At 42.2% G+C, this 26756-nt stretch overlaps 1 protein-coding gene and 1 long non-coding RNA gene across 7 annotated transcripts in view; one reads left to right on the forward strand and one right to left on the reverse strand.

The window, feature by feature from the left end:
* BRINP2 (BMP/retinoic acid inducible neural specific 2) overlaps positions 1-26756 on the forward strand; it is a 121621-nt gene that overhangs the window by 84130 nt on the left and 10735 nt on the right. For all 3 annotated transcript variants that reach the window (XM_042925587.1, XM_042925589.1, XM_042925588.1), the window contains exons 3-4: positions 14917-15107; positions 16181-16389. In XM_042925587.1, coding sequence (XP_042781521.1) covers positions 14917-15107; positions 16181-16389 — 400 coding nt within the window. The remainder of the gene's footprint in view (positions 1-14916; positions 15108-16180; positions 16390-26756) is intronic.
* LOC122211996 lies at positions 1115-26740 on the reverse strand. 4 transcript variants are annotated; one of them, XR_006198923.1, is made up of 4 exons: positions 25434-26740; positions 22324-25088; positions 18910-19056; positions 1115-1259 (listed from the first exon to the last, which is right to left on the reverse strand). It is a non-coding gene; the product is annotated as an uncharacterized LOC122211996 (long non-coding RNA). The 4 variants fall into 4 exon arrangements; XR_006198924.1 differs by having other exon boundaries at positions 22324-22580; positions 24966-26740; XR_006198921.1 differs by having other exon boundaries at positions 22324-26740.

A 26756-nucleotide genomic window follows, 5' to 3' on the forward strand; every position in this document is an offset into this window, starting at 1 on the left:
CTTCTTTGGTTCCTGCAAGAGAGTTAGTTGGTCATTCCTACTTACGATTCCCCATTGATGTGTTCATATTTCTGCTGTATAACTTATCTTGTGTATTTATTTACTTATATGTCTTTACTTGCTCTTCTCTTGGCTCTGCCCTCCTTCAGGCAAAGAATATGTTTTATTTCATCCTTTTATCTCTGGTTCCTGGTACCATGTCTGCCACATGTTAAGGATATAATAAGAGAATGAAACCCCTCAGTATGAGTAGCATGTTCTGGGACTGAATTAGATGGAAGGAGAAAACAAGTGGTTGAGGCTCCCAGCTCTAGAATCATACTGTATAGGTTTAAATTGTAGTCCTGCTACTTCTAGTGTGAACTTGTACAAGTCGTCTTTAATCGAGCTTAATTTTTTCTCATCAGTAGAATGGGTAGAATAATAGGATTTTCTTTATCAGGACTATTTGGTGATAACTAAAAGCACAGTCTGGTTTATTTCAAGGTAAGTGCATTATTCTTTGTGAGGGGTCTCCTGAGAGTAAATATAGAAAACAATAGAATGGGGAATCTTGAGAAGAGGGAAAAAGAGAAAATGCAGAGAGTTTAATTGAGAAAGAGGAAAGAAAGGAGGGGCAGTCTTTATCAAATTCTGTTTACTGGAGTTTCCATACATTAATCAAATTTATCACTTAAAACCCACATTTTTTTTTCTCCCTAACTATAGCCTGAATTAATCTATTCATTGATTTTATAGTTATAGATAGTTCAAAGTAAATCTTTCACAGTGACAGGTACTTTTCCCTTAGAGCAGGACTCACACACTATGATCCTACAGCATAAAAGTCAAGGGCTCAGAACTAACACCATTTCCATATAGACTTAGAAAACAAGAAAAAGAGAGATCCATATGGGAATGTTACTGAGCTGAGGAGAAATGGAAGCATGGATGGTTGACCACATAGACAATAAAATCAGGTAATTGAAAGAGACCCTTATCAAGATTGGCAATAAAATCAAGAGTGAAGATTCTTTTGCCAGGCTGGAATAGGGGATCAGCATGATCAAGGTATTAGAGTGGGTTAACTGCTGGAATAAACAGTCCCCAAATCTCAGTGAGTTAGTACAGATTTATTTAATTATTTATTCATTGCTCAAGTCCAGTGCAATTTATGAGATGGTTAAAAGGAGAGTGCTTCATGAAATCATTCAAGATTAAGACTCTGTCCATGTAGTCACTCTGTCATCATCTAGGGTCTCAGTGTCCTCCTTTGGGTCCTGGTAAACAAGGAAAGAGAGAAAGGTCTAATGAGTTGGGCCTGGGTTCACATTCCACTGGCCCGAACCCATTCACATGACTACATTTAAATGCAGAGGAAGCTGGGGAAATTTGTGTATCTGTGAACCCAAGGAGAAAGTAGAAATAGCTTAGAGAACACTTTCCAGTCTGCCATGAGGGATGGAATGCAATAAGGTGGTGAAGTGCAAAGCCCAAGATTTAAGTTCAAAATGTCAAGTTCACAAATGTAAGATAATAGGTGGCTTGGCTCAGCAGTTACAGAAACAAAAACAAATTGGGTTGGAAAAAACGTGGGGTTCTGGTTGACCATAAGATTACTGTTTAGCCAAGAATACTTTCTTCTTCAAAAAAAGGAATGCGGGACACCTGATTGGCTCAGTCAGTCAAGCGTCCGACTTTGGCTCAGGTCATGATCTCATGGTTTGTGAGTTCAAGCCCTGTGTCAGGCTCTGTGCTGACAGCTCAGAGCCTGGAGCCTTCTTTGGATTCTGTGTCTCCCTCTCTTTCTGCCCCTCCCATGCTCATGCTGTCTCTCAAAAATAAATAAATATTTAAAAAAAATTTTTAAAGGAATGCAAATGTGCCAACTATATTTCAATAAAAAAATAACAAAAATTTAAATGAATTTAGTATACAACTACTAAAACAAAAAAGGAATGAAATATTCAGGTGTGTTAACAAAGGAAACATATTTCCTTTACATACACACACACACACACACACACACACACACACACACACACACATATGAAAGATCATAGACTATCTTCACTCTTTTGGTTAGCTGTGTGTCCTTGACTAGGATACTTAAATTATCTAAGCCTCAGCTAGCTCAGCTATAAAATAGGACTAAAGTTGTGGTGTAAATCAGTGTATCAGTTAACTACTGCCATAATTATGGACTTAAACATAACCCCCATATTCAGCTTCAAACAATATCACTTTTCTCGCTCATGTATCTGGAGGTTGACTGAATTAGTATGCTTCAGGCTACAGGTCTGCAAGGGGGCCATGTGGTGTTTTCTCCAATGATGTTTATCATGGGTCTCAGGCTGAAAGAGAAGCACCTGCCACTAAGTGGGGGAAGCAGTGCTCATGGCCAGGGCAGGCAGGCCAGAAAAAAATATGCAATGCCTTTTTAGGTCTTGGCCCAGTGTTGGCGCCTGGTCACTTCTGTCCATATCTGTTTGTCCAGAGCGAAGCCACATAGCCAAGTCCAATGTCAATGGGGAAGGGAAATGAGGTCCATCTGTATGAGTGATGGGTACTGTGAAGTCACCTATCAAAGGGCATTCTACTATAGGTGAGAATGAAGATTCAATCTGCCACACTGATATTTATAAGGTTGTGGTGATGATTTTAAAAGTATGTAAAGCATCCACTACCATGACTGGTAACATAAGAGTTCAGTAGATAGACACAATGATGATGGTTATAATGATGATAATGATGTATTCAGAAATTGTATCCTATACTCTCCATGGCTCAGAACACAGCTACTGAATTGTGTTTAATTTTGGTTTCCATCTTTAAAAAGAAACACATTAACAAGCTAGATTGCATGCAGAGAAGTTTTAGCATAAGAGCCTAGGAATCTAGAAGCTATTGAAGGAACAAAAAATACTTAGTCCAAAGATCAGTTCACATAAAAAGTAAATACACCCAAATTCCAGAAGGGCTATCTCATTGCGAAAGGAATAAACTTGTAGAACAGTGGAAGGAGCTGCCAGTCTGGGGGAATTCTCTTAGAGTTAAGTAGATAATGGGAAGCCCATGGACCTTTGCTGGGGAGAAGCATGGCACGGGCTGTTAGCTTGCTGAGCAAAGACACGCACGACGGGAGGCAAAGAGTGGTGAGCAGAGCCATTTTATCCACAGTCGAACAGATGAGCTGTGGGGAGCAGGTTGGGAGGTCAGAACAGAGCTGAGGTTTCTGAGTGGGAAAACACAGATCTTAGCTCCCCTTTCAGTTCATTCTGGTCTCACAGATTCACTGGCCCTTCATTCCAATGAGTGTGTTGTATTTCACATTGATTCTACAAACACACTGCCCTCAGTGCCCTCTTCAATCCCCCAAGTCCCAAATGGACAGTGTGAGATTCTCCAAGCAGTGACCCAGTCCTCCTCCTCTAAGCTTGAGTCTCCCCTCCCCATTTTTCCCAATCAGCCTTAATTAAACTGTTTGAAAGCTACAGCTTGATTTTAATTAGAGCAAAATTGGGAAGATTAGAATGAAATTGGCCAATCATTGTTTACGGGCCGTTGTTTGAGAACACAGCAGGCTGCTAAATTACCTACATGCTAGGCTTCTTGAATTCTACTAGATAGTGGGAAGGACAGGGGCATTGGGGGAGGGCTGGCCCCATCTCTGCTCTGGTGCCTCCTAGGGTTGCATGGACTGAGGTATTATTTAACCAGCGGGCTCCTGGACTGAAGCCTTCCTGTCTTGGAATTTCTCCCTGGTTAACAAGGCCAAAGGATTTCCTGGGAAGTATGATAGAGGCGTACCGGGATCCCTGAACTTGAGCACAGGTCATAGCCAAAGGCAGAAAATCACTCATGAGGTGGTCTGGGTTCTTGTCAAACTCTACCACTGATAAAAGGAGACTTGGGTCACTTTTTTTCAGTTTCTTTGTCTCTTCATTTTTAACCTATAAAAGGTTAATAGTTGAGTAATGATATTTCTGCTTCCTTTTCCCCGAGGTTCTTGTATAGATAAAATAGTTGAGCTTGTGTGAAAATTGTGTACAAACATTTTTAAAAATGAAAGGAAAGCTTACACCAATGTAAGAGATTATGGTTTTTATTATAATTTCTTTTTATAGCTCAGATTAATCATGTCTTATTCATTATAGCAGTAAAGGCTCTAATAGCTAAGTACATTACAGTAATCTGTTGTTGAGATAGAAATCTCCTGATGATGTGATGTGTCTAGAAATACTGCCTCTGTACAGGAGCCAAAACATGATATATCCCTCAGTCCCTAAAATTGTCCAGCTAAAGAATGTGAAACCATCTAGGTATCTCACTGAGGTAAATAACTCAATGGTGGCCCGAGTCCTGTGGTGGGAGCAGTAGCCCTGGATGTGAGGTATATTGGCAGAAGGATGAAAAAAAAAAAGGCTTCTTTGTGATCTGGGACTCTTCAGGAAAATAAGCAGTGCAATCCTCTGTGGTGTTTATTGAAATTCCTGTGTCAAATTGGCAAGTCTCAAGCTAGCTGGGGAAAGGCAACTCTCCAAGAGAAAGGTGAGCTCTGAGAACAAAGACGTTTGCATTTATCCAGAACTGGTTGGTATGTGAGAAATTTTCCCATGGCCATTGGTTGACAGTTCACATAGACAAAGTAAAGTCACAAGAAAAATGGCAAGAAAACTATTTGTGTCTTTAGCTAAGGCCAATTCATCTTTTTTTTTTTGCTCCAAAGTTCTTAAATATTTAATTCAATGACCTGTCCTGTGTCTCCCTTCATTTTTCAAGGAAAACCAGTCATATTTGTTTTTCTTCCAAGTATGGTTCCTACCAAAAACAACCTTTTGGAGAATGATAACTCAGTCCCTTCAGCATTTGACAGTCCCTTTGAACACTGAAGGTTGGAGGAGGGTGGCCCCCCAAAAGAGGTTATTGGAAATAGATCAGGAAGGCCAAAGAAGAGAGAAGGACAGTATTTCCTATCATGACAGCCTACTCTTTCTGCCATTGTTTTAAAAGTGGTGCTTGGAGGTGGGCATCCTGGGCTCCACAGCTGCCATAAGACTTCTCCCCAACCTCTCTGGGAGTCCCAGCGCCTATTCTGAGAACTGCCGCCTGAGTGAGCAGGTGACGATTGGTTAGCTCTGCTGGAAACGGCATTGATTGTCTCCCCAGTAAACACAACCTGGGGTCTAACTCAGGAGGAACAAATGGGCTCCTAATACTCAAGGACATACTGATGCTGGGACGGGGTTGTGCCAAGCCTGCAAGGGGGCCACCCCAGAGGGGGTGGGTAGAGCTGCATATTCAGGGTACAGGAAATGAGACTTTCCAAATGACAGCCATAGTGGTGGCCTTGGAAAGGTGCCTGAACATGCTTTCCACACAGAAATGGAAAGATAGGTCTATTGGAAAACTGCTAACTATTAATTCACTATTAGCCCAAGGTCTCGGCACAAGTACCCGTGTGGTAGGTTGCAGTGTTCATGATTACTAGATTTCAGCCTCATTGAGGTATAGTTGTGTTTTTATTTTTAGACTGTGGATTTCCTTGTAAAATACTCTCTCCTTGAAGGCTTCATAAGGAAGGGAGGTTTCTTAGGTAATGTCTCTTCACGGGGGCTGGATCAGTATTCTCAGTTTACAAGCCAGAAAGGTGGTGCTTCCGCACCGAGCTGCTGGAAACAGCACCGGGATGGAAGATCCCCAGCTGTGCTCTTTCCAAGTCTTTCAGAGCCAGGAGCCTGGGGCCCTGCAGGGGGGCACACGTGCAGCCAGAGTTCTCGTTGACCTTGTATTACTTGGAGGAACGCAGTGCCATGGCGTGGTGGGTGACATTAGACTTAGAGGCTGTGACTTGGAGACATTCTTTACTTACAACTTTCAAATTAGGAACACCTTGTAGCCAGTTAGTATTCTCATCAGAGCCCCTTTTGCTTCAAACCCAGAGCTGGTCCAGTCCCAAAGTCCTGCAGAAGCTCCTGTTGCCCGAGCTTGGCATGGCTGAGATTCTGCTTTCTTATTACAGGCCCTTTAGGTTCTGGGAAAATCCCTAAGTTCATGGACAACTAGAAACGTCATTTGTGGGCGATCTGGACCATTAGGGTTGAGCAGTGTGGGACACAGAAAGCTACAATCGTTTCAGAATATATAGAGAGATTTTGGATTTTGCCTACCATATTCTCTGTGTTGGTGTGTACAAATGCTGTAACACACTGGGTTTTAGCCTCCGGTCTGGATTATACCTTTCCTAAATTCTGTTTTGGTTGTTATTAATAACTTTATGGGCATGTTAACCCTTTGACAAAAATGTATGTTGTTCACTCTGGGCTAATCTAAAATATGGTGGAAAATGGAATCAACTTCTTATAGCAGCCTATCGGGGCACCCTTTCCATGTACCACTTGAACAGCTTTGCAGGTGGAGTCCACGTTGGAGCGTTCTGGTCACCCTTTGCTTTAACCTGGGAGCCCTTTAGTGGTCTCTGCTGTTCTAAAGGCACTTTCCACAGGGGCTTCACCACTGTTGGAGACGTTTGCTCTCTCAGACTGTTTACTGCCTGACAAACACAGTGGGGGAAGATTTTAAGAGAAATGGCTAAATTGAAATGGAGATTTACTTGATGTCTTAATTGAAACAAAGATGATGGCTTAATTGAAGTAGTGTGTTAATATAATTGATATATAGAAAACATCCTTTTCCTAGGGAAAAAAAAAGAGCCTTGATTATTTTATTACTGGAAAAAAACTGCTAAACGAGAAATCGGAAATGAACATTTATTCTCTGAATAGCTCAGGCTGCCTTCCAGTATTGCCTTCTGAGGTTTTCAGATGCTGGAAAGAACCAGGTTAATAAGTTCTGTAAGTACATTTTTACCACTTTCTGGCTCAAACTTCTTTCACAAATGTTTCCCCCATTATTTTGATTCAATGAAGGGCCCCCAAAGGGCAGGGAAGAAACTTAGCGAAGTAGAAGAGAAAACCACCAGGCACCCTCCGAGCCTGAACTTTCTTGCCAGCAGCTGAGGCCTATGCCTAATTCTGGGCTGATACCCGCACAAAATCGTGGTTGTTCTTTTGGGTCTCACAGGGTCGGTAGACTAGCATGGTGCTAAAAACTGTGGACTACAAAGCCAGACATCTTCTATTTAAACCCTGACTCTGCCACCTACTGGGTGTTCCCCAGTGGGCAAATTAACTTATTTGTGCCTCAATTTCCTCACCCATAAAATGAGGATAATGATATTTTCCCCCTTGTAGGGGTGTTTTGAATATTGTATTGGTTAATGCTTGTAAGATGCTTGGAATGCTTGGCACATACTAAGAATTCATTAAATGTTAACCATTATTTTTTATTATTTGCTCATAAAATGCTTCCTAAGACAGTATCATTCACTTTTTCTAAGTCATTTGTTATTCTGTGTTATGATTTCCTGAGAAGCCATAGAAGTTGGAATCAGGCCTTTATCTTTGATTTCTCCCATGGTACTCTGTATATGGACTTGATTTTAACTAGGTCTCAATTTCTCCTTCTGCAAATGGGTGTGCTGAAGCCACCTTCATCCAAAAAGGTTTTGCTTTGCTGTATGTATTTTGGATGTACAGTCAATTCATGTTTACATAGAGAACCAAAGGAATGAAATGTTCCAGGTGATGAAATATTTTCATTGAAAGGTAATAAACATTTAAAAGTAATTAGAATACCATAAAATACACTTAGTCTACACAGGGAAAATAGCGTTACAGAAACAGCAGTGAGGTATTGACCTGGGTTTTAATCTCAGCCACTTTCTAATTCTGTAACTTCATGCAAATGATTTTCTCAACCTCTCCGGGTCTCGCTGTTGCTGTTGTCACTACCATCATGGTTGTTAAAAGCACTGTGGTGGGGTCAGGACACTAGCTTTTTGTTCTGGTTCTGGTACAAATTGGTTATATTGCTTTAAGCAAACTGCTTCCCTCTCTTGTTTTGTGGTTTTCAATCATAATGTAAGAGGAGAGGAATAGACCTTCTCAACGGCTATGCTTGCTGGCACCTGGTGGTACTGCAAATGGATATGGATAGGTATGGGCATGGCCATAGGTTGACCCTTCTGCTCTTGGGGCAACTGGGAAAATCTGGGCAGCATATGTTGCTTATCTCCTCTTGTCTGATCCCAGTGCATCCCATGGAGAATTTTCAATGTACACAATAATATGAAAAAGATTGGCAAATAGGACTAAAATATTCCTTTTAATTCTAATAGCCCAAGTTTCCCTCTTGATAGTTGTGTGACATCAGGCAAATTAGCTTTCTGAGCTTCCACAGCTTGGTTCATTTAAGTAAGATGTGCTCAAAACTCTTCCTGGTTTGGGTAAAATATATATTGTCCCAAGTCTGATGTTGGACAAAAGAAGATGAAGACTAAGGAAAAGTGCCTAACTCCAAGATTGTTGCTTCTTTTGGTGACCTTGAACCTTAGGAGTGTGGCAGAAATTGTTATACCCATTGTAGGGGGGTGGGGCTGCTGATCATTAACATTAGATATAAACCACAGCCAGAGTCTGGATGGGGGCTCCATACTCACTGGACTTCAGAGTGTTGACCATGGGTTCAGAATGTACCTCAGGGTTTGGAAGTTGTCCATGTCCACTGGAAGAGGGCCCAGACTCAGTTTACCAAAGCATAGGAAAATACCATCAGTGCCTTGACTTACATATTAAAAATGCACAAAATCATCCCTGCAAATTATATTTCTATAAATCAAATCTAATTTTCCCATTGATATGCAGACACATTTAGGATGCTTTACTTTCATTTCAGATCAATCATGAATTGGTAGTTGCTCCTATGTATCTTATAGCTTTTTTTATCTAGTTGTCAATAATTTGCAAACAATTAAAGGATTAGTAGAGCTATGACAGTAAATAATTGACTATTTTGAATAAGTAAAATAAATGAGAGAATCTCCCAATCATTCAACAAAGATATACTGAACATCCATTATTGTGTTGTTAGAAGTACTAGCATTGTTCTATTGCTGTTGAGTAAGACCAAAAGAATCAATATGAAGAATCTTGCCTTCATAGAGTTTGTTTTACTGCAAGAGAAAGAAAATTTAAAAATATATTATGACAGTGATGAGTGCTAAAAAAGATACATAAAGCAGAGCATGGGACAGAGTCTGGGAGAGAGAGGGTGCTCTTTGAGATGGGATGGTCAGGGGAGGCTTTTTCTAGGAGGTACTCTTTGGCAGTCTTGAATAAAGAGACTAAGCAAGCAATGTGACCACCAATTTTTATTTATTAAATTTAATTAAAGTGGGAGCTACCTCTATGGTAAGGTGATCTTTCCTTTTGGTGAAGGTTTAGACCATTGTAAAAAATTATGAAAAATGGAAGAATGCCTGCTTTTTATTTCTCCTAGTAATTTAATTGATAGGATAGAAATTCTTTATTAGTTGATGAAGCCTATGTGTGGCCTACCACAAAGCAGGGAAGCTGGGTTTGGTATCAGCTTAAAAATACCATCACCATGATCCAAGTCAAGGAGCTTACTGCCTGTGCTTTCTTCTGAGTTTTAGGTTTCAGGGCTTAAGTTCAAGTCTTTAATTCATTTTGAGTTCATCTTTGTGTATGGTGGAAGATAGGGGTCAAGTTTAATTCTTTTGTATGTGGTTACTCAGTTTTCCCATTACCATTTACTGAAGAGACTGTCCTTTCCCCATTGTATATTTTTGGCTCTTTAGATACAAATTAATTGGCCATATATGTGTGAGTTTTGTTTCTGGGTTTCCTGTTCTGTTCCACTATCAATGCGTCTGTTTTTAGGCTAGGCCCATAATATTTTGATACTATAGCTTTGTAATGTAGTTTGAAATTAGGAAGTGCGATGCCTCCAGCTTTGTTCTTTTTCTCAAGATTCTTTGGCTATTTGGGGTCTTTTGTGATTCCATACAAATTTTAGGATTGCTTTTTTTCTATTTTATGGAAAATGCCATTGGAAATTTTACAAGGATTGCAATGACTCTGTAGATTGCTTTGAATAGAATGGACATTTTAACAATATGGATTCTTCCAATCCATGAACTATCTTTCCATTTATTTGTGTCGTCTTCAATTTCTTTCATCAATGTATTATACAACTTTCAGTGTATAGACAGACCTCTTGCACTCTTCATTAAATTTATTCCTAGGTATTTCATTCTTTTTGGTGCAACTGTAAATGGGATTATTTCCGTAATTTCTCTTTCTGATATTTTGTCATTAGTTTGTAGAAATGTAACTTATTTTTATATATTGATTTTGTGTCTTGCAACTTTGCTAAATTTGTTTATTCTAAGTTTTTTTTTTGGTGGAGTCTTTAGGGTTTTCTATATATGATATGTCATCTGTAAACAGAGTTTTACTTCTACCTTTCCGATTTGGAGGCTTTTTAATTCTTTTTCTTGCCTAATTGCACTGGCTAGGACTGCCAGTATTATGTTGAATAAAAGTGACAGAAGTGGGCAACTTTGTCTTGTTCTGATCTTAGAGAAAAAGCTTTCAGCTTGTCACCATTGAGTCTAGTGTTAGCCGTGGGTTTGTCATATATGGTCTTTATTATGTTGAAGTATGTTCCCTCTACACATTTTTTGTTCAGGGTTTTTTTCGTAAATGGATGTTGAATTTTCTCAAATGCTTTTTTTTTGCATCTACTGAGATAATCATATGATTTTTATACTTAGTTTTACTAGTGTGATGTATCATATTGATTGACTTGCGAATGTTGAACCATCCTTTCATTCCTGGAATAAATCCCTCTTGATTATGGTGTATGATTGTTTCCATGTACTGTTGAATTCAGTTTGTTAATAGTTTTTTTGGAGATTTTTGCATATATGTGTATCAGGGATACTGGCCTATAACTTTCTTTTCTTGTAGTGTCCTTGTCAGTTTTTGGTATCAGGGTGATGCTGGCCTCATAAATTGAGTTTGGAAGTTTTCCCTCCTCTTCCATTTTTGGAAGAGTTTAGGAAACACTGGTAGGAATTTTTCTTTAAATGTTTGGTAGAATTCACCAGGGAAGCCATCTGATCCTGGACTTTTGTTTGTTGGGAGTTTTTTTATTACTGATTCAATCTTCTTTCTAGTAGTTGGTCTGTTCAGATTTTTCTATTTATTCATGATTCAGTCTTGGTAGGTTATATGTTTCTAGGAATTAATCTATTTCTCATAGATTGTCCAATTTATTAGTATATAATTGTTCATTATAGTCTCTTGTGATCCTTTGTATTTGGGTGGTATCATTTGTAATGTCTCCTCTTTCAATTCCAATTTTATTTATTTGAGTCTTCTTTTTTTTCTTGGTTAGTCTAGCTAATGATTTGTCTATTTTTCAAAATCTTTTCTGAAAAGCAGATTTCATTTTCATTGATCTCTGCTATTGTCTTTTTAGTCTCTATGCCATTCCTTTCCAGTCTAATCTTTGTTATTCTTTCTACTAACTTTGGGTTTAATATGTTCTTCTTTTCTAGTTCCTTGGAGTGTGAATTTGGTTATTATTTAAGATCTTTATTTTTTCTTAGTGTAGGCATTTATCACTATAAACATCCCACTTAGAACTACTTTTGCTGCATCACATACATTTTGGTATTTGTGTTTCCATTTTCATTTGCCTCAAGATACTTTTTTTATTTCTCCTTTGACATGTTGGTTATTCAAAAGCATGTTGTTTAATCTCCATGTATTTGTGAATTTTACACCTCTTGTACTTTCTAGTTTCATTCAATTGTGGTTGAAAATGATGCATGATATAATTTCAGTCTTCTTAAATCCATTAAAATTTGTTTTGTGACCTAACACATGATCTACTCTGAAGAATGTTCCATGTGCACTTGAGAATAATGTGTTTTATCCTGCTATTGAATGGAATGTTCTGCATATATCTGTTATGTCCATCTGGTCTAATATGTAGTTTTAAGGCTGATGTTCCCTTGTTGATGTTCTATCTGGATGGTCTATCCATGGTTGAAAGTGAGGTATTGAAGTCCCCTCCTATCGTTGGAACTGCTATTTCTCCTTTCAGATCTGTTAGTGTTTGCTTGATATGTGTAGTTGTTCCCATGGTGGGTGCATAACTTTTTACAAATGTTGTATTTTGATGAGTTGATCCCTTTGTCATTATATAATGCCCTTCTATGTCTCTTGTTACAATCTGGCTTAAGGTCTACTCTATCTGATATAAATATAACTACCCCAGGCTTCTTTTGGGTTTCCATTTGCATGGAGTATCTTTTTCCATCCCTTCACTTTCAGTATAGGTGTCCTTAATGCTGAAGTGAGTCTCTTGTAGGCAGCATATAGTTGTTGCTGTTGTTTTTTTAACCTATTAAGTCACTCTGTCTTGATTGGCCATTTGGCCAGTTAGACATGAGATCAAGTGATTGCTCATCATGCTGCAGTGGGTTTTGGTATAGAAAACACTTTGACAAATATCCCGTACTTTAATTAAAGTTTAGCATTTCCTGTACAAAGGAAATAAATGATAATGTATTATTATGAACTTGCCTTCTTAGATAAATAAAGCCACACAATGGGAATTTTAAAAGACTTTGCTGGAACCTTGAATTATTAGTTGTCTCTTTTCTTTTGTTTCCCTGGTAATATTTGGCACATGCCCCTCCTCTCTGTCTCAGTCTCTATAGTTAGGTGGGAGAATTCTATAGGTTTAAATTGGGCATGGATTTTTATTATTTTGGAGCTCTTTTTATTTTTCTGCAGCCCTGTCATTTGTAGTCCATGGATTTGGGGAGAAAGTTAGACCAAACTTCAGCACTGTCATAAAGAGCAGAGTAGGGATAGGTGAGAAGGTTGAGAAGACCTTGAATTTTGTTGTTCCCTAAGGCAATGGAGCTGGTCCTTATGAGTATAATTTGAAAGGCTATGGAAAAGTACTTTCTCACTAATGGATGTGATCCTTTCAATTTCATCCCAGGACAGATTCCCCTTGGAAATGTGTCCCTTTCAGTGAGGATCAAAATATGAAGATTAAAGATCTAGATGGGACTAGAAAGGAATTTGGAATTTTGCCATCTTATAGAATAGGGCTTCTCAAAAGATGGGTTCTCTTAGGTCTTTTCAGGATGTCCATATTGACATCTGCACTGATGGCACAAAAAACAGTGGTGAATAAAACTACTGGCATCTGTGTTTGAATAAAGGCAGTCTCACCAAATCACACCAGTCATCTCCATCATTACATACTTGCACCTAAGCACACACACACACACACACACACATATGCTTGTTTTTATGCTAGATTCACATAAGAACGTCCTTGAAGCAGTTAAACTTATTAATTTTATTAGATATTGACCCTTAAGTATACACCTTTTTTAAAAATAGGCTCCATGCCCAATGTGAGCCTTGAACTCATGACCTAGAGATCAAGAGTTGCATACTCTACCAACTGAGCCAGCCAGGCACCCCTACACATCTTTTTAGTATTTTGTATGATGAAATGTAAAATAAACATAAAACGAGTCTAAGGCTACTGAAGAATGATGATTGTCTCAGGGAAAGATGCTTTTGTGATTGAATTGTAAGCTGAACTAGTCGCGTTTTCATTGGAACTGAATTTTTCTTCAAAGAACAGCCAACAGATAAACTGTGGTTATTTAGACACTTTAGTGTCTGGCAAACATTTTCTCAAAAAATAAAGGGGCGGGGGATAAAGTAAGCCTACCTCTTCAAGGAAAACAGCTAACAGTATCTGTTGCCAATGATAAAATTTAAGCTTTCAAATGAAAATTAGAATTTTGGAAAACTTATATTTGTCATTATGAGCTTAGTAGCAGTTCCAGTACTTAGCAACTTTATGCATGGGATTTGTGATATTAACAAATACGGTGTTTGACATTATATAATGAAGTATCACAATGTGGAAGACCTGAATAATTCAGTGATCCCATACTTTTTGGATGACCAATGCGTGATGTTTCAAAAGCACGAAGGGTAAAAAGATCCATTCAAAATACAATATAGAACACTGGATTTTAATGTAATAGAGTATAAAAAGTGCGTTGATGTGGTTTCAGATTCCACTCTGTAACCTTTAAGGAACGACATTTGTTGCATTTAGTGAATATCCACAAAGACTACGTAAGAATACATGCAGAAGCAAATATGAGAAAGTAGCCTTCTTCTGGTAAGCCAAATATTAAAGACACTTGCAAAAATGCAAAGTAATACCACTCTTCTTGCTAAATTGGCTTTGTTTCAGAACATATGGTTATGGTAATAAAAATATGTCATTTATGTTATATGTAATAGATTTACTGCTGTTATCTTTAAGTGAACTAATAAATTAAAATTTTCTGTTTTAATTTTTAAAGTGGTAATTATCAATAGAGATAAGCCGCATAAACATGGGGGACTCCGTCATGTGTTAAGAGTGTGAACGGGTCAAAAGTTTGAGAACCACTGTTGTAGACCACACTCCTTACTTTCAAATGGGTAACTGAGGCCACGATAGGTGATGTGACTCATCCATTGAGTGGCAACTGTGACTAAATCATATCTCTGCAATCCATTGTTCTCATGTTTTCACTGTTTGCATAATTGTTTTCCCGTACTACACTACTACATGACTACCTGCATATGAGTAAGCAAATCAGAGACTCCAGTGAGAAAGCAGATGGGAATAGGTTCTGATGGAAGTCAGTTGACAGCCTGGGAATGGGAAGCTGGGTGGAAGGCCAAACGGCCTCTTGCAGGCAGTGGGTGCCTCCATGTGGAGGTCTTGCAGGCAGTGGGTGCCTCCATGTGGAGGTCTTGCAGGCAGTGGGTGCCTCCATGTGGAGGGATGTGTGCTGAGGGGAGTGAGGAGGGTACAAGTGGAGGAAGAACATGACCTCTTTCAGATTTTATGTTTCTTGTTCTTAAATACATTGAGCTTTTCTTCATCCCTTGACTTTTCCTCCAGGGAGTTTGCCCGTTGGAAAGTAAACAACTTGGCTCTGGAAAGGAGGGACTTCTTCAGTTTGCCATTGCCTCTTGCCCCAGAATTTATCCGGAACATCCGCCTCCTCGGAAGGAGACCCAACTTACAACAGGTTACTGAAAACCTGATAAAAAAGTACGGCACTCATTTCTTACTTTCTGCCACCCTTGGAGGTAAGCAACATCATGATCTTACACTAATTGGCTGTCAGATCATTGAAAATAGCTTTAAGACCCAAGGAGTATAGCTTGAGTCTTTCTGGGTCTTTGTTCTTCCTTGCCTGGTATTGCCTGAGAAATATTTTTCTTTCTGGTGCCTTTGAGAGCAGTATAATCTCTTGACATCCAAATTTACCTAGAACATTGCTATTTGCTTATAAGCATCCTCCTGAGGAGGGGGTGCGGGGTAAGGAGGTTGGGGGACTGACAGGCTCCTACTAAGCACTTGCCAGCAGGGGGCGCTCCTAGTTTTCTTTTGACAGAGGCTTCTCACCTAGAGGCTTTTCCACATCCTAATATTTGCTGTGGCTCTAGTTGTCAGACCCATGGGCAAAAAAGCAAATGTCCATTGAGTCCCTGACCCCTGCTTACCTCCCTAAAGATTGGTAACTGGACAAACCAATTCTAGTGATTCTGGGCTGGATAGGGACAAGGTTGGGAGTGGGGATGGTGTACCTGTGGCCAAATCAAAAGCTCTGAAGAGGCAGGGTTCTCTCTGCCCTGGGAAGAAGAAAGCAAGATTTATTATAACATTTAGCTCACTGTCTGATGGACAGAAAGGATCTCTCCAAGGGTTCAGGCCAGCTGCCGGCATGTGGTAGGTGTTGAGTGTTTGATGGGGAAGAGGGTGGGTGAGCTTCAAGGCTTTTGCCCTTTCTGAGGGAGCAGAAATATCCATGGTGACTTCTCATAAACAACTTGAGAGAGAAAATTTTATCTCCCCCATGGAGGTAGATTGCCTGAGACTGAGATCAATAAAGGATGTTAAATGGATAAGCTGGAGGGGAGGGGATGAGCTATGGGATAGTTAAAGAATGAAGGAAAAGGAGGAGGGCCTCTCAGGCAGTGATGCCGGTCACCTTGGGCACTGTGTGATGAGACTGTTCTGAAGACAGTGATGAGGAAGAGGTCGTCAGCAGGGGCAATGGGCTCCCTCTGAGCTCTGACTGTTCTGGCCAAGGGTTTCATGTTCTAATTGGCAGGGGATTCAGAAGGCCTCACCAATGGACCCATGTTGTTTGCTTTAGGAGAAGAGTCCCTAACCATTTTTGTGGACAAGCGGAAACTGAGCCGCAAGACAGAGACAGCAGGAAGTGCACCTGTAGTTGGGGGCAGTGGGAACAGCTCTGCCGTGTCCCTGGAGACCCTGCACCAGCTCGCAGCCTCCTACTTCATCGACAGAGAGAGCACACTGAGGCGGCTGCACCATATCCAGATAGCCACGGGGGCCATCAAGGTAACAGCCTGTGGCGTACTGGGAGAGGGAGGGCGGACAGCAGAGAGAAAGCTGGCTAGGGTCTTAGCCAGCTCCAAATCAGTCAGACCTGACTGATGGACGTGGGGAAGAAGCTTTCTGAGACGAGGCACAACCGTCCCTAAAAGGTGGCCCAGGTCTTCACTTGCACAGCAGATAGTCATGTAGCTTCTACTGGGAGGCAGTCTCCAGCCAACGGACTGTTGGTAGAAAGGCAGACAAGGTCCTTATTCTGCACCTCTTACGTTCTAGTGAGGGATGGGAATTTTACACAGGTAAAAGCAAAGTAATTTTAGATAAAGATAGAAAAGCAGAGTCATAAGGTACGGATTTCCTGGGGTGGGAAAGGAGCAGCTAATATTAGCCAGATTGGTCTGGGGAGGGAACTTTGGGTTTAAACTTTGAGGCTGAGTCTGAATGACCCGAGGGAAGAGTATTCAGACAGCAAGAACAGTAAGTGCTAAGGCCCTGAGGCAGCAACCGGCTTGGTGCCTTGGAACACAGAGAAGACTGTTGTGACTATAGTAAGGTGAACAAGAAGACACTGGTACAATATGACGGTCAGAAGTAGACTGGAATCAGATTACGTGGCCATGAAAAGGAATTTTAATATGTCAAAGTGCAATGGAAAACATCCAGAGAGTTTTAAGCAGAGGAGTGATATGATGCCATGCATGTTGGAAAATGATCCAGCAGTTACTATAACATTAATAATCATAACCTCCATCCTATCTTCTCTACTTATATCTAGGAGAATTCTAGGAAAACTCATATTGTAATAGGGAAGAGAAGACCAATGACGATACTTGAGAATGCTGGATTATTTTATTCTAAATGTAAAATTAAGGTGGCAAGGAATGGTCAGTCTTATCTTATATTCTGCTTTTATCACACCCAAAATTTAGATGGTTTTGTTCATTTGTTTATTGGTTCAGTAGATATTTACTGAACACCTGTTACGTGTCAGGTACTGCTCTAGGTACTGAGAATCCCAGAGTGAAGAATACATATAAAGTCCCTGCCCTCATGAAGCTTAAATTCTAGTGATGGAGATGTAATATAATGTCAGGTGGGATTAATGGTATGAAGAAGTGGAGCCAGGCAAGAGGATGACACACAAGAGGAGGACAGGGACACCACACTTTAGGGAAGACCTGTGTGAAAAAATGCCATTTAAGCAGACATCTGAATGAAGGGAGGGAGCAAGCCACATGGGAGTGAGAGCAGGTGCAATTGCCCTGAAGCAGGAGTGTGCATGTTACGATCCAGAAACACTGCATAATGTAGCAGGAGTGCCGTTACAAGAGGGGTGAAGTAGGAGATGAGGCTGCAGAGAAAATTTTATCTCCCCCTGACGGTAGACTGCCTGAGACGGAGATCAATAAAGGATGTGAAGATCATGAGGGCATTACTGATCAGGGAAGAGAGGAGAAAGAGGGATCCTGGAGACTGATGCAGTGACTACTGCAATGGTCAAGGGAAGAAATAATGGTGGCTCGCTCAGACAAAGCTGGCTGTATAGAGGTAGTGAAAATTTGGCAGATGCCAAGATATATTTTGATGGTAGAGCCCTACAGGTTTAGCTAATAAATTAGAAGAAAGGACTCAAGATTAACTGCAAGATTTTTGGCATGAGCAGCAAGATGAACAGTGATTGCATTTACTGAGAAGGACAACAGTGGGGGAGATGCCAATCTGAAAGAAGCAAATCAAGAGCTTGGTTTTAGACACAGTGAATTTGACATTCCTATTAGACATCCAAGTAGAGGTATCTAACAGGAAGGTGAATATAAACACTAGGCTTCAGAGAGAAAGGTCATGACTGAAGATGTGATTTTGGCATACAAATATATACACACATGTAGGTGGTATTTAATATCATGAGAAAGGATGAGATGAGATCACTTGAGGAGTGAATGTAGCTGGTAGAGCAGCCCTAAGGCTGCCTAGCCCTAAGGCTGAGTTGTGCAGCACATCAATATTCAGAAATGGGGACTGGGAGAAAGATCCAACAGAGAAGGCTGACACCAGGCAGAAAGGTATGAAGAGAATTAAAGCCATATCACAAGACGATATGAAGCAAGTGTTTCATAGAAGAAGGAGCAGACAACTGCGTTAGATGCTGTTAAACAGTCAGATAGAGAACGGACCTTCAATTTGGCAACATGGAGGTAACTAGCAACCTAGATAAGAGTGCTTTCAGTGTCATGACAGGTACAAAAGGCTGAGTGCAGAAGGTTCAAGAGAGAAAACAAAGTGAGGAACCAGAGGAGTAGAGACAATTCTTTAAGGGTTTTGCTGTAAAGGCAAACAGAAAAAATGGGCGATAGCTGGAGAGTGGTATAAGGTCAAGAGAGGTGGAATTTTTGTTTTTAAGATGAGAGATACTCAAGAATGTTGGCATGTTGATTGAAATGATTCAGGAGAGGGGGAGAAAATAATTCAGAAGTGATAGGAGACAACTGCAAGAGCAACTGGGCAGGCGGGAGGGGTGGTTCTTACATAGCATAAACGTCTCATCCTTTGTAGCAGGAGGCATTCAAATGCGCAGGACACATGCAGTAGGATGTAGCCGTTGGGGGTCGGGATGTGGATGTCCCCTTCTGATTGATCCTATTTCCTTGATTACACAAGAAGCAGAGTCCTTGCCTAAAAGGAAGGAGAAGGGATTACTGAGAGAAGAATGCAGGGGATGGTTTCAGAAGAATAGGAGCTAGGTATTTTAATGGACTAGATAAATGTTGTGGGTTGTTGGGCAGCACTGAGAGCCCATTTGAGACCCATGGTCGTAATTACATGGGAACAGTCAGCATAGCTGTGAGCTTTATCAGCTACATTTGGCACTTCAAGTACAGGCAGGCATGGAGGAGGTGGAGAGTTGATTGAACAGAAATGTGTGTGTGTGTGTGTGTGTGTGTGTGTACGTGAAGATGAAACAAACAAAACGGGAGTTGAGAATATACACAAAGCAGTGATTATAGTGATGGACCAAGGGATTTGGGACTATTAAGGGACGGCAGGAAGTGAAAAGTTGGTTAGGTCAAAAGATTGGAAGTCTAAGTAGGTTTGATACTTGTTAGAGGGAAGTGACCAGGGGAAGTGCAAGTGTGTGATGATTTATGTTGAGATTGGAGAGAAAGTGCAATTAGCAAAACAAATCAGGTTCTGAACATGGCCATGAGTGTGGGTGGCTAAGACGGGGCTGGAGGACAAGATGAACGGAGAGGGGAGAAGGCTAGGGACCTGGGAGGCCAGGGTATTAAAGGGTTTTCTACATGGATGCTGAGGTCAACAGGAAAGATACAAACCTTTTGGTGATAACAGACAGTGGTAAGCAAGCTTAATACTGGACATCCTTAACAACTGAATGGGACTAACAAGAGAAATAGACAGCAACAAGGAGGGGTCATGGGTGATAAAGTCCTGATGGTTCTGGCTTCAGAGGAGCCAGAGATGGCTAGAGAGGAGGGGGAACAGTGTCCAGGACAGTGGCAACGCACCTCACTCCTCTGCCCGGCAATGTGAGGTGTGGGAACACAGCCAGCCACTGCTAGGCAAGACTGAAAGGGAACCCCTGTTTTCAGCATCTTCTGGACTGTGCTTAATGCAAAAAGATGAAGCAGACTCTTGAGAGGAGATCAAGGTTATGGAGGACCTTGCTGAAGACTGATCATGAGACCGAGAGAGCACGATGGAAGTTACCTGAAGAGGTCAGATTAAGAGAGGTGCAGTGTCTGGAGTGAGAGCCTGAGATAGGGCAGTGGCTGAAGTTAACAGGGATTTAGGGTGCCTTTGGGATTCTGGTCTCTGAGCAGCTTAAAATGATGAAAGAAGACTATTAGTAACATGGAGTGGGTTTTACCAAGAAGACAGAACTCTGGGGAAGCCCCTTTCCCCCTTCAGTCCTGTAGTGAGTCGGCTGTGTCAAAGTGGGAGAAGAATTGGTCTTATCTGGAAATAAAAGGTAGGTCTGGGTCAACAACTCAAAGGTCCCATTAATGTGCCTTCCTGCCCTTTGACCTGACCAGCTTTTCACTTTCTTCCCCCCTTCATGGCCTCGTTTGCCTCACTATTTGCCTAACTTAGACTCCATGGTCCACCACTATAATCACGGCATTGGATATATCTTCAACTTGCCCCTCACTGCCTTCTCACATCCATGCCATCCCCTTAATTCAGGACCTCATCAACTCTTGCCCAGTTTTCTTGCATTATCTTTTTAACTAGTCTTCCCGTCTCCATTCTCAGCTCCTCTCTCTTATCCGCCCTCTCTGCTGCCTGCATGAGTGCAAAGCCTCATGTACCATCCCCCCTCGCCCCGTTTAAACCACTGCGCCCCAGCGACGGTGGCACTGTGACAATGCAGAGAACATAGGGTTGAACCCAAAAGTCTTTGCTGTGCCACTGCTCATGTGGGCTGCGAGCAAGTTACCAAACTACTCTGAACCTCACTTTTCTTATCCTTAAAACTGTTCAATAATTAAAATATTTTTTACCTTGAAGGATTTCCGTAAGGATCAAATAAAAAACAGAGAGAGTGCATGAGCCACAGCACAAATGGAGCTTGAAAAAGAATAATTCCTCATCTTAACAAAACCATAAAGCCATTGAAGATTATCCCTAATGGTCTCTTTTGTCTCTTCTCAACCCGTTTCCCCCATCAACCCTTCACTTACAATTTCTATCATGTAGGCCCGTCCTGTTAGTCTGTTTAAAAAAATTTTATTATTTTGAGCGAGAGAAGGCTGGGGGGCAGGGGGAGAGAATGAATGGGGGATGGGCAGAGAAAGAGAGAGAGAGAGAAAAGAACCCAAGCAGGTTCCACACTGTCAGTGCAGAGCCAGATGTGGGGCTTGACCCCAGGAACTGTGAGATCACAGTTCAAAATCAAGAGTTGGACTCTCAACCAACTGAGCAGCCCAGGCATCCCACTAACTATTAGTCTTTATCCAAAGCCCCTGCTGTTTGCTTTGCTTGTCTGTTTACGTAAGTGTCTCTCCCTCACTCTTCTTTGCTCAAGTCAAAAAGGTAACTAACTCTTTGGGGAAGCCTTTTCTGACTCCCAAGGTAGTTAAATGCTCTCTTTGGTGTATCAAGCAGATGCCTCTTTTATAGGGCTTATCATTTGAACTGTATTTGCTAGCTAACATGAAGTCCTTGAGGGAGGGACTGGCTCTTATTCATCTTTGGTTCCCAGTAGAAGTACAGAGCATATTCCATTATGGGTAATGAATGAGTAAAGGTTTGTTGACTGACAGAATAAATGAATGAATGAATGAGTCACTGTTTTCCACATAGGTTATGCTCTTTTCAGTGTATGTACAAGGGCATATAAACATGTTTAGTTGAAAGAAACAAAGCTACTCCAAGTCACTTGAGCATCAACATGGTTTATAAAGAGGACTACGGTGAAGACTATCACATATCTCCAAGGACAAGGTCCAGACACATGGGTCTTATAAAAGGGCAGTAAGGCTCCCAGGTTACCCCATTTCTTGTTGGAACACATGTCATCTGTTTTTTTTCATCTGCTTCACCTTCTAGCTTCTTTTCCAAGTTCTTTCCTTTGTTTTTTTCTAGACCTTTCTGTACGCCAGTGACTTCAGCTTACATTTAGCTCTGCCTTGCTCTGGAGCTGACGCTGACTCTGGCCCGGACTGAATACTATTTTTCTGTTTTATCTCTCAGCTGGTGCCATTGGGGCAGGAACCACTCTTGTTCACTGCTGTATTCTCAGTTCCTGGCACTTGGTAATGCTTGACGATTATTTATTCTGAATTTTAAGGGTGTCCACCATCACCCTTTAAATTGTTTCTCTCAGTGTCACAGTTCTGACTTCTCTGGAGGGAAGTTTTGTTCAGAGTTCACATTAGTCCACTATAAAGAGTTCAATACATAGTCTGAAATATGGCTTACCGGACTCATCTCTTTGGCAAAGTCTGCAGGTGGCACAGTGAGAGGCAGGAAGGTACCCAAAGCCACATCTATCGTAGTGCCTGGGGATGCACTTTCCAGAACTGGAGCCACTGCCCATCTCCCCAGAAGTGGGGCCGCCATCCTTGGAAGGTTCTTTTTGGAACTCCTCCAATCACACATGGAATGTGGGATGATAATTCATCTTCCACTGAGCTGATTAACCTGGAGTTTTCTCTGTTGAGGGGTGCAATGTACTCCTTCCATGGGATGCAATTCAGAAAAACAGGAGAAAACAGGATTATTTTCTCCTACCTCCACTCCTCCTCGTCCTCATGCTCACATAACTTAGCTCTAGAGAACCACGTGACCTGTCCAAGAACACCCTGCTAGACCGAGGAGCAACGGGAGGTCTCGGCTCCCTATCCCACCACCGTGCTCACCTGATAGGGTTGACCTGCCCATTTTATCCTACTGTCAAATGTTCCACCAGAGACCATTCCTTTGCTTGATCATGCTTTTACAGATCCGCATAGCAAGGGCCAGTAGGCTGGATGCATCCCGCAGCGTATCCCTGCTAGCTGATACTCCTTTACTGGGGCTGTAGCCCCTGCCACCTGCTTCCCTCTACTGAACATGCCTTTGCAGGAGTAGAGCTGGCTTCCACCGAGGCCATTACTCTGCATCGAGGTGGGTGGCATGAAGGGTTCTGCTCACCTGCTCAGCCTTGGGGAAGGGAAAACCCTCCAGCCTCTCTGCCTGTCTCTTATGTCTGTAAGCAGGTGTACTCTTACTTTTCCCCCCTTGTTAGCCACCTCTCGTTTACTAACATGCCCCTTTTGTTTATCTGACACATTCCTCTGAGACCCTACTGAACATCTCACTCTGTTGCAAGGTTTACCCTGCTCAGTGCACACCTCTCTTACAGGATTTGTCATATTATATTCCAGCTGTGTGCATCCCCACTGCCACGTCCCCACACCCACAGGCATGGTAGGAGGGCTTGGAGAAGTTGGGACTCCGTAGCTTGCACACCATTTCTTCGCCGTGGCTGGCACGCAGTGAGGCACTAAATAGAATCCTTGGTAGGTGAAGGCTGGCTGCCTGGTTTAGTGGGAAACAAACTTGCTCAAGGGAGAAAGCTTGGGATCAAGTTTCAGTCTTGATGCTCACCACTTCTATGACCTTGAGAAGTCAGTGAGTTACCAGCTATTTGACTCACCTGTACCCAGGGCTTAGCTTCAGCTGACAGGGCTACACCAGCTATTAGAATATTAAACCACTTCCATATCAGCTGGTAAACAGTCTGCACCCAATCACCTGGGTGCCATCGTAACCACTGTTCTCTCTCCCTTGGAGCCCCCAGGTCTCCCGTTGAATGGACCTTGGGAGGTCTCCAGAATGCTGCTGGTACCACCCCTGGCACCTCTTCTGATTAGCCCACCCACTCCTGTCTTACCTGCTGATTAATATTGTGAATCCCACCCCTGTCTCTGCCATGGGGTTGGGGTGACACCCAATGACACAGTTCACATGGAAACACTTGGAAAACTATAAAGGGCTGAATATATACACTGTACCTCCTGTCCGTGATGCCTGGGAAGGGATCAGAGCCATTAAGCAGAGGACCCTGTTCTCATTCGCAGCTCACCCTCTACTTAATCGAAGTGTGGGGAAGGACTTGGTTTGATATGCTCCAGGGCTTACTGAAAAGAGCCCACACAAAAGTTCAGATGGGTCCCAGGATGGCAAAATGGAGTGGTTCTCACAAAGCATCCTTAAAAAGACTTGTCTGAATTCCTCAGCGCACAGCCTGGGATTCAATTTGCAGTTCTCTTAAGCACACACACCATCAGCTGTGCTCACCCTGCCCGGCCCTATCGCTCACAATTAGAAGCCCATTTCTGTCCCTTTTAGCTTTGTAGGTGTCCCCCTAGGTAGGACAAGAGCAGCGGGGGAGGCAAAGGGCAGGGGGAGGAGAGCAGACTCACTGGAGTGAGTGTTCGCACAACCTAGTATTTATGGAAAATTGGATGTGCTAATGAACCTGAGATCCATCAGGGCTTTCTGAAGGCAGGACAGTCTCTGTCAACAGACCAATTAGCACACAATTATTTTCCCTTTCTGAAAGCGTATCTGAGATGCTCTTTGAATGTGTGTGCCTGAGTGAACTGCACTTTCCATTACCTCTATGGGCCTCTTCTATAATCTGCCAAAGCTGTCTGCCTCCGCTACAGAGAAAGCCCAGGGTTCTCTGGACTAACCCTCCAGACACTCTGGTATTTTCATCGCTTGGGGGAAGGGGCCTTCGGGCATTCTGTTACCAAGTCAGTGCCCAGGCAATATCTGCAAGAGGACCCTCTCCAGCTCCCTTTCTTCTTCCCATCTCCTTATATCTCTAGGGAGGACAGAGGTGGTTCAAAGCAGAATAGCAGTGGAAGGAGCAAGGACGTTGGGATCTAATGTAATCTGAGTGCCTTCCTCACTCTTGGAGATCTGGTGTGCCTCCTTATAAGGAAATGAGCTTGAGGATCACAGCCTTTGTCTCTTCTTCATGCCAGTCCTCGTGGCGCAATTAACAAAGGGAAGCTACCCACATCCTTTCAATGCCTTTATCGATTTGATTGTCCGCTTGTGGAACTAACCTTTGGGAGTAGCCAAGTAAAGGTCAAAAAACCACATCAGAGCCAGGCCCAGAATACTGCACAAGATGGCGGTGGTGGTGGTGGGGAAGCAGATGGGTTGGCAGTACGTAGGTAGGGATTGTGCTGAGATAAAGGAGAGGAGAGTGGCTGTTCTCTGTTATCCTCCTTGAGGGGTCATCCTACTCCTATGTAAGGCATGTAGCTCCCTCCCTACCTGGACTTGATGCTGGTGAGCGACCAGCTCAGGGGTGGGTGGATGGAAAAGCCAGTGCAAAACTCAATGACAGTGTGAACAGCTTAGATGGAGGCGGGGACAGGCAAGTGTCCTAAAGACCAGACCCACCCGCCATCTCACCCATCATCCTACCCTGCCGTTCAGTCCACCACATTCCAGAAGACCCGGGCTAGTCCTCGGCCAGGGCTCCTCTTACAGGGACTTTAACACCATAGAGATAAAGACGACCTTACCTTGAAAGAAGCCTGGCTCTGCCTCCCCGCTGTAGTTTGACAGCTAGCCAATCACCCACTCACTCTATACAGAGACATTATTCAGCACCTGGTGCCCACCTGTGGAGGGAGGCAAGTGCGTGTGTAACAGCCTGAACACTGGGATTAGAGAAACATGTTTCTACTTGTCTGGAAACTCCTTATGGAAGTGACTGTGCCTCACTCACTCAGTGTGAGTTCTGGATGCTCCTTGCATATTTCTTAAATGAATAAATGAATGAATGAGTGTATGAATGAGCTGAATGAATCCTAGCCCTGTAGGCAACTAGCCATATGACCTTGAATGAATCATTTAACTCATCTGGCCAAGGTCTTCCCATCTGTAATATTAGGATACTGTGATCTCAAGTCTATACCATTTGTTTTGCCCTGTGTTCACATTCTCAACAGAGGGCAGATCACTAAGCTATTTTGGATGAACTGCGCCGTTTACACTTGTTTTTAAAAGTGATGTCATCCAAAGGGCTTTAACTCCCTTTATTTTCCTGAAGTCCTCTGATGTGCCCTCAGAGGAGACAGGAGGGACACTGACTGGGTGCTAGGATTCAAATGATAAGATCCCGTTCCAGCTGCGCATAGCTCTGTGGCCTGGACACCGTAACTCTTGGAACCTTGCTTTCCTTCTTTGGAGAGTGCTAGTAGTGCGACTTGTTTCAGAGTTTCTGTAAGGGTTAAATGGGATGATCCTGGAGGATGAACTTGGCAGTTGTAGAGAGGTCGTTCCTGCCCATGTCATGGGCTCGGTCCCATTCTTTATTCAGGCTGGATTTTTCTGCTCTTCATGCACCGTGTCTAAGGCTGCCCCTTCTTCTTGGTCTGTAATTACCCCCCTTTTCTCCTAAATCTCTCTGCCTTCCCCATTCATCCTTCATGGCTCACCTCTTCCATGAAGCCTAGTCAGACTACTTTACATCACAAGGATTTCTCCCGTCTCTCTCCCTACTGTATTTCCAGTCAGTATCAAATCATCTCTCATTGAATTACTCTGTTCCATGAGTATTTTTTAAAACTAAATATACTAAACTCTCTTTGAAAAGTTCATTTACACTCTGCTCTTCACCTGCTTACTTCACCTTGTAGCTTGTAGGGCGCTAGTCACGTACACTATACTTTTGAGCCCCCGCGGTGCCCCTTCCCCTTTCTCTCAGAGTGCCTGCCTTCCCTTCTTTCGCTGTCCACTTGTACTTATCTTTATTACTATTAATTTTATTTTATATTAATTCCAGTATAGCTAACATACAGTATCATGTTAGTTCCAGGTGTATGATATAGTGATTCAACAAG

This window comes from Panthera leo, chromosome F3, assembly GCF_018350215.1.
Source record: "Panthera leo isolate Ple1 chromosome F3, P.leo_Ple1_pat1.1, whole genome shotgun sequence".
In the NCBI taxonomy this organism is placed as follows: Eukaryota; Metazoa; Chordata; class Mammalia; order Carnivora; family Felidae; genus Panthera; species Panthera leo.